An 8,451-nucleotide genomic window follows, 5' to 3' on the forward strand; every position below is an offset into this window, starting at 1 on the left:
ACCTGGTGACTGGAAGGGGGGCTGGCTGAGGCTTGAAGAAAGTGAGTGCTGAGGTGAACAAGCCTGGTTGAGCTGCATTGCAAGCTGTTTGCGTGTTTGGAGAACACGAGTCTGGGGGAACTGGAGTGGTTTCGTACCCGAGTCCATAGGAGAGCATGGGGGATACAAGCTTAGCTACTTCAAGTTCAGGTCTCTGCTTGTTTGAAGCTTACGCTGTCGTTTAGGTGTTGTCGACAAGGCCACTGTTTCGGCAACGCTCGGCCTCCTCTTGCATACACTGGGCTTCTTTCTCGCTTGTTGCCTGCAGTCTTTGGTGTTCCAGATCACATCAGTGAGTCCCTCTTCTACTTGCTGCCGTAGACTGTCACTCGATACTTGTCTCTCAGTTGTAATCTTCTCCTCTCAACATAGCAGCTCTGGACGCTAGAGAGCTCTGGGTGCGGGACATAGACGCCAGTCTGAAGTAATGGAACGCCTACATTGTCCTGGAGTGAGAGCTGACACCACTGTGTGACGTTTTCCTCCGAGCTGCCTTCGGGCCTCTGACTAAGGACAATGAGAGAAGCTTTTGGAGGAGGGTCACTTGAAGGTTGGTAGCCAACAATCATAATCATCCAGATGTGTAGGCCGATTAGTCTTGCGTCGAGTTTGGAGGGTTGTCTCAGAGCGTCACTGGGTTGTGCTTTGTCCATTATTGGTTTAATCTTGCTCTCAATCCGGCTCGAACCAAGGACCACCTTTGTAACGGAGGCATGTTACAACTACTATATTATGCTGGCTGAGGCGCCCAAATATGGACCGGATTCCGTGGTAGGAGAATCAGGGTGGGGAGAAGAGATTCTTCACAAAGGATGCCTTTATTTAACAGTCTTTGGGTTTGTCATCTGCAACTAGTCTTTTTTTTTGGCACTGACATCTGTATGAAATGGGTCTTAAAAGAATGATAAAGTCAACAGCTGCAAACAATTTGCTCTTACCTCTGAGATCCGGATCTGTGATGAAAAGACATGGAATCCTCCCCGGCCCCCGCAACTGCTCAGCTGAGTTCAGGCTGCTTGAGGCTCGTAGGAATGTTCAGTTCAGAATAATATATTATTCATAAATAAATTACTCAGAGACTCTTCTTTTAATAAAGTTTTTCGCATCACCATTTGTCATGGCTTCGCTTTATTAATAGACAATAACGCATAAGTAATAAAAATGAAAATAACAGCGAATAAGTCTTCACCATCGAAGTGCGGCCACGCACACAGATTTTCTCTACCTTTTATAGCCTTGCATATCATTTGCATTTCTTCCCTTCATTCTCCCTTATTTGGTAATCACATGTATTCATACACAAACAGAGTACATGACCTTTATCACATCTAATACAGAGTGTCAAAAGTTCAAATGGAAGAATTGCAGGGGTGGTCAGCAACACGTAAATGCTAGCATAAAAATATCTATAACACCTCTTATGCATAGTTACAAGTATGCTCTATTCAACCACAGAAATCACACCTGCAAGCATGAACACAGCTTGGTTGCGGTTTCATCTCCCAAGTCTATTGGAAAATGCAACCGCATCCTTTCTGCCCTTTAAACAAACAAAGCATATAGCAACTTAATCCACAAAGATTAATACATTTAAAAATTAAAAACAAAAAGAAAGGAAGGTGTGATCACACATCTTATCTGAAACTTCTACATTTTTAAAACTGGAGGTTTAAGTTTTAAAGATTCTAAACCATTTGTTAATGCTTGCAGCTCGAGATGAATCTTATTATACTCAGCAATCTCTCTTATCAATTTCATTATTTTCTTATTCAAAGTTTCCTGCTTCCACATCAGCCTTTTCACAGTTTCTTCTTTTTCAGGCTAGAATGTACTTGTTTGAAAACTCAAATCTGCTATTTATTTATAAAGATAGTGTCTATTTGAAAATTTTCTATGCGGATTTTGGAGCTCCAGGCGATCACCGAACGCTCAGTGCTCATGTATCCAGTGAGAGCAGCCTTAGCTCGGCTAGTCCTTCCGACATTTGCCGCTCGCTCTGATGTCTCTGTAGTGATTAAACACGAGATGCAATTCGTTTTGGGTTGGCTATATTTAACAGGCATCCGTGGTCTCATTATTTGTTCCTGGTCTCATGAAACTATTATTTGTTCCTGGTCATATTGTTTTGTTTAACTTTATATATTTAATTTGAACTTTACTGTAGTACAGCGCTGACTTTGTAGCATACGTTTGACTGAACTGTTTGCTTTTGTCTTTATTTCCTCTTGTATAAACTTCTTACACTTTGTACTTATCCTTTTATAATGGCTATTATTGTTCATTAAAACTGACATTTAACAAAAAGAGGCAGAGTTGTGCTTATTGTCACGGTTCATCATCGATCGCTACTTTCCAGCATACTCCACACCTACAAAGTAAGGGTACTATTGGCAGTGCAAGGCTGATCAGGGTTCCCTGTACTGAATGGTAATGTACTAAACTGTACTGTACCATACCACTCAGTGGAAACAAGCCATAAGGTCTCCTTTGAGTAAAACTCTTTCCACGCTGAGAGCAGGTGAAAGACTTTATCCCAGTATGAATTAAAATGTGCTCCTTAAGGTTTGATTTATGTGTAAAACTCTTTCCACAATGAGAGCAGCTGAAAGACTTTATTCCAGCATGAATTAACATGTGATCCCTCAGGTTTCCTTTACATATGAAACTCTTTCCACACTGAGCGCAGGTGAAAGGCTTTTACCCAGTATGAATTAACATGTGCTTCTTAAGGCTTGATTTACGTGTAAAACTCTTTCCACACTGAGAGCAGTAGAAAGACTTTATCCCAGTATGAATTAACATGTGCTTCTTAAGGCTTGATTTATGTGTAAAACTCTTTCCACACTGAGAGCAGATGAAAGACTTTATCCCAGTATGAATTAACATGTGCTCCTTAAGGTTTGATTTATGTGTAAAACTCTTTCCACACTGAGAGCAGATGAAAGACTTTATCCCAGTATGAATTAACATGTGCTCCTTAAGGCTTGATTTATGTGTAAAACTCTTTCCACACTGAGAGCAGGAGAAAGGCTTTATCCCAGTATGACTTAACATGTGATCCTTAAGGCTTAATTTATGTGTAAAACTCTTTCCACACTGAGAGCAGGAGAAAGACTTTATCCCAGTATGAATAAACATGTGATTCTTAAGGCTTAATTTATATGTAAAACTCTTTCCACACTGAGAGCAGGAGAAAGACTTTATCCCAGTATGAATTAACATGTGATTCTTAAGGCTTAATTTATATGTAAAACTCTTTCCACACTGAGAGCAGGAGAAAGACTTTATCCCAGTATGAATTAACATGTGATCCTTAAGGCTTGATTTATGTGTAAAACTCTTTCCACACTGAGAGCAGGAGAAAGACTTTATCCCAGTATGAAGTAACATGTGCTTCTTAAGGTTTGATTCATATGCAAAACTCTTTCCACACTGAGAGCAGATGAAAGACTTTATCCCAGTGTGAATAAACATGTGATTCTTAAGGCTTGATTTATGTGTAAAACTCTTTCCACACTGAGAGCAGGAGAAAGGCTTTATCCCAGTATGAAGTAACATGTGATCCTTAAGGCTTGATTTCTGTGTAAAACTCTTTCCACACTGAGAGCAGGTGAAAGCCTTTATCCCAGTATGAACTACCATGTGCTTCTTAAGGCTTGATTTCTGTGTAAAACTCTTTCCACACTGAGAGCAGGAGAAAGGTTTCCACACGATGTGATCCTTAAGGCTTGATTTCTGTATAAAACTCTTTCCACACTGAGAGCAGGAGAAAGGCTTTATCCCAGTATGAATTAACATGTGATTCTTAAGGCTTAATTTATGTGTAAAACTCTTTCCACACTGAGAGCAGAAGAAAGGCTTTTCTGAAGAGTGAGTTACCAAATGATTTTTAAGGTGTCTTTTCTTTGTAAAAGTCTTTCCACACTGAGAGCAGCTGGAAGCCTTTATCCCAGTATGAATTACCATGTGACACTTAAGATTTTTGTTACATGTGAATGTTTTTTCACACTGAGAGCAGCTGAAAGGACTTTTGATTTCTGTGTTTTTAATGCTGCAACTCACTGATTTTTCTCCATTGAGATCATGATCTTTCTGATCCTGATGTTTCTCCTCCACTTCATTCATATCTTGTCTTTCTTCTTTCATTTTCATCAGGCCTAAAATCAAATAATTTTAAAGATGAAAATCAATTGGATATGTTTGAAAAATAAAAGACTAAAATATTTGTGCACAGATGAAAACAATGTCAATACTGTCCCTTTTTAACACAGATCCATGAAAACGTATAAAAACACTGCATTATGCTGCCAGGCCAGTAGATGGCAATGTAATTTTGTAAAGAAACACACACATGGACAGCTCCAGCAAACAAAGTTTGTTCTTTGATAGAGATGCACCGATTGCAATTTTCTTGGCCAATTCTGATTTCTGATTTTTTTGTTAGTGTGATCTGCCGATACCGATACCGGATTTTTTTCCCCTAAAAGCTATAACTGACAGCATTCACAAAAAAAAAAAAAAAAAAATAATTTTTTCTTTTGTAAAGTTTTATTTTTTTTTTTAATAAAAAAAAGTAAGGTAAGCAATAAGACAAGAAAAAAAAGTGCAAACAACAGCACAAATAAATGCAATAGAATAAAGAGAGCTATGAAACTAAGTTTTTCTGGTTAACTCTTAACTGTCACCCGTCCCCTCTGTGGGATGCCTAAGGTTACTTCACTATATTACAATTAAATCCTAGTCTAATCATGACAAACTATATATCGTTGGAAAGGTTTAAGACTCCTAAATAGATATTTTACCAATTTTTTATTTTTTTTTTGTTAAAAATTATGTAGGAAACAAAATAGATTCATTTATGACAAGAGTGCACCGCAAAAATCTACTTGTTAAATGTTGTTTTGTCTTTTTTCATAAAAGGAGTTTTGTTTTTTGTCTTTTTATGTATTATTGTTTGGATTTTTTTATATATTATTTTTCAATGGAAAACTTAACATCTCAAAATTCATCATTCAAACCCCATTTTAAAATCAGACATTGCATTACCATGAGAACAGTACATCAATATCATGTTACAAAACGTTTTCAATCATGAATTCTAAAAATTAAAATTTCACGTCTATGTTCAAAAATATGAATGTCAGTTAAGGGGTGAACAAAAAACAAAAGACCATGAAAATCACTTTCTGCTCTTGACTGAATACGAGAGAGAAGGGGTCAGCGGAGAGAACAGGGCTTACAAAATTTAAAAATCCCCGGTAGCACTTCGGGCAGGTAATCTTCAGATTTTGGTAGCCCGAAAATTTAACTAATCCAAGGACCTTTTTTAAAAAAAAATAATAATAATAAATAAATAAACAATTATATAGAAAATCAGATGAAATCTGCAGGAGTGGGTCGTTGTAGCAATATGGTCTGTGAAGCTTAACTGATAATCCATCACAACTCCTAAATTTCTGGCTGTCCTGGAAGGAGTTATGGTTGACGAACCCAGCTGTATAGAGAAGTTGTGATGAAACGATGGGTTAGCTGGAACCACCAGCAGTTCTGTCTTAGTAAGGTTGAGCTGAAGGTGATGGTCATTCATCCAGCTAGAAATGTCACTCAGACAGGCTGAAATACGAGCAACTACCGTTGGGATTATCTGGTTGGAATGAAAAGTAGAGTTGAGTGTCATCAGCGTATCAGTGATAAGAAAAGCCATGCTTCTGAATGACAGATCCTAATAACGTCATGTAGATGGAGAAGAGAAGTGGTCCAAGTACTGAGCCTTGAGGAACCCCAGTAGCAAGTTGTTGTGACTTAGAAACTTCACCCCTCCAAGAAACCCTGAAGGATCTATCAGTAAGGTAGGACTTAAACCACTGGAGTGCGGTTAGAGATGCCCATCTTTCTGAGGGTGGACAGGAGAATCTGGTGATTAATGGTGTCAAAAGCATCAGACAGGTCCAGCAAGATGAGTACTGAGGATTTTGAAGCTGCTCTTGCCAGTCGCAGGGCTTCAGTAACCGAGAGCAGGGCAGTCTCAGTTGATTGGCCGCTTTTGAAGCCAGATTGGTTGCTGTATGCTATCCGAACCAATCAGGATGTGACGCGCCAAAATGGAGCACGAGAACAGAACAGACTAGGGATGCTCCGATCCACCTTTTTCACCTCCGATACTGATTCCGATACCGAGGGTTCGGTACTGGCCGATACAGATAGCAATCCGATTTCAGTGAATATTTTTTCCCCCCATTTAAATAAATGTAGAATTTATATATCTCTGTGTGTGGAACTGATAATCATTCTTTCACAATCTACTAGATACAGACTACTTCATTATAAAGAAAAATAAAATAAACAACAAATATGAAAAATATAGGCCTATATATATTCATAATCTATGACAAAAATATATCATAAACTAGGTTAGTGGATAATTCGGCAGCAAAAGTTATTCTAGAAAAATCAGTGCACAATTTTAGAAATCCAAACATTTAGTGAAAAAACAATATTTTGTGGGGAACAAATAAAAGTGTTGCACTAAATATGGTAAAATGTTACACATTGCTATTTGTATTATTATTAAATCTATTCATTAAAAACATTCATGAATGTATTTATATATAAGTTTATATTACAAAATTAAAATACATTTCTTTTAATTTGTCAGTGTTGCTTCAAGTGCATCATTCTGCACACCAGATACGCCCATTGTAAACGTTTCGTGTTAAAAAGTGCAAAGCACGAAGAGAGACTGATGCGTAGTGTATTATATATGTGCAACAGTTTTTGAGCCTTTCTTTTAACAGTTTTAAATTTCAGTTACTGTGCACGTTATAACAATTTATAGTCTTTTCTACACCCGTGTTCTGTTCTCACAGACACCCAGTAGCAAGTAACAAAACAACATTAAACTCCGGCAAGAAGTTAAAGTCCTTTTTGCAAATTCATAGACATGTATTTACAAATCGAGTATAATTATGGGAACACAGAATGATCTTGGAGAGAGCTTTACTGAGCTGACTGTCGTAACCGAACGAGACCAGGGTTTAAAGGCTGAACGAATGAATGACAGCCACGGCGGAGAAAAGAGTTTGTGTGAACTTTAATGTAAGGACAGAATAGTCTGTGTGAGCTCACATTAAGCAAGGGCGCCTTTCAAACCACTCAGTGTCACCGTACAACAAGTTACAACAGTAACAATATTAAAACAGAAAATAACAGCAAATAACAGCTCGTTATAAAGTGAGCAATAATAATAAATAAATAAGAAAATATAAAAATACTGGACTTGAGTGCACAAAGTAATCATAGAAGATAAGCAGTTCTGAATAAATGAGTTTTAAGTTTGACTTTAAATTGAGCTAAAGAGTCAGAATTACGGATGTTAACTGTGAGAGAATTCCAAAGACGATGGAAACACGACTGAAGGCCCTATGGCCCATGGTGGTTAAACGAGCTGAAGGTGCATGAAGGAGACCCAGTGAAGAGGAACGGAGAGTTCGAGAAGGGGTGTAGGGATGTAAGAGGTCTGAAAGGTAATCATGGAGCAAAGGTTATGAAGAGATTTGTATGTGAGGAGGAGAATTTTAAATTCAATCCGAAAGTTGATAGGAAGCCAATGTAGCTGTTGAAGTGATGGGGTGATGTGTTCAATAGGTGAAGTCCGGGTTATGATACGAGCTGCAGAATTCTGAATTAAGCTGGAGTATTATGAAGAGATTTGTGTGGTAGACCAGATAATAGAGAGTTACAATAATCAATGCGGGAGGTGACAAGTGAATGAACAAGAATAGAGGAACTATGCGGAGTGAGAAATGGACGGAGGCGTTACAAATATTACAGAGATGAAACCCGCATAGCAAGACCTGGTTATGTTATTAATATGAGCATCAAATGATAAGGTACTGTCAAAGATGACCCCCAAGTTCCTAGCCTGACAAGAGGGAGAAATGGGAAGAACATCAATGGATAATGAAAAACTGCAAGACTTAGAGAGAGTAGAATTAGTACCAATGAGGAGTACTTCAGTCTTACTGGCATTAAGTTTGAGGAAATTGGCAGAAAACCAAACATTTATTTCATGAAGGCAGTTGGTAAGGCAGGCGGGAGGGAGAATTGAATCAGGGTTTGTAGAAATGTAAAGCTGAGTGTCATCGGCGTAACAGTAAAAAATTTAATACCGAATTTTGAAAAGATGTTGCCGAGTGGGAGAAGGTAAATTAGGAACAATAGGGGGCCTAGGACAGAGCCTTGGGGGACACCACAGCTAACAGGAGAAGGTTGGGAATGAAATTTCTTTAGCTGTACAAACTGTGTGCGGTTTGAAAGGTATGAAGTGAAACAGGCATAAGGAATACCAGTGACACCAATGCCAGATAGTCGATGCAAGAGAATACTGTTTGAAATTGTGTCAAAAGCTGCACT

At 38.2% G+C, this 8,451-nt stretch overlaps 1 protein-coding gene across 1 annotated transcript; it reads right to left on the reverse strand.

Moving 5' to 3' along the window:
- Window positions 1-344: 344 nt before the first annotated feature.
- Window positions 345-4,540, reverse strand: LOC122139338 (gastrula zinc finger protein XlCGF26.1-like). Its single transcript, XM_042736135.1, has 4 exons — window positions 3,785-4,540; window positions 3,299-3,712; window positions 1,504-1,579; window positions 345-737 (listed from the first exon to the last, which is right to left on the reverse strand). The coding sequence occupies exons 1-4, from the start codon at window positions 4,189-4,191 to the stop codon at window positions 345-347; spliced, it is 1,290 nt and encodes a 429-aa protein (XP_042592069.1). The 5' UTR covers window positions 4,192-4,540.
- Window positions 4,541-8,451: the final 3,911 nt, after the last annotated feature.

Source organism: Cyprinus carpio, chromosome B13 (genome assembly GCF_018340385.1).
Source record: "Cyprinus carpio isolate SPL01 chromosome B13, ASM1834038v1, whole genome shotgun sequence".
Classification (NCBI taxonomy): domain Eukaryota; kingdom Metazoa; phylum Chordata; class Actinopteri; order Cypriniformes; family Cyprinidae; genus Cyprinus; species Cyprinus carpio.

What these genes read in the sequence shown, in the direction of transcription:
- LOC122139338 (XM_042736135.1), bottom strand. Translation starts at nt 4,191, where the DNA reads ATGAAAATGAAAGAAGAAAGACAAGATATGAATGAAGTGGAGGAGAAA. An exon ending in TGCTCTCAGTGTGGAAAGAG is followed by an intron (nt 3,713 to 3,784) that starts TTTTATACAGAA and finishes GTGTGGAAAGAG; the next exon opens with TTTTACACAGAAATCAAGCC. An exon ending in AGCTGTGTTCATGCTTGCAG is followed by an intron (nt 738 to 1,503) that starts GTGTGATTTCTG and finishes TCCGTTACAAAG; the next exon opens with GTGGTCCTTGGTTCGAGCCG.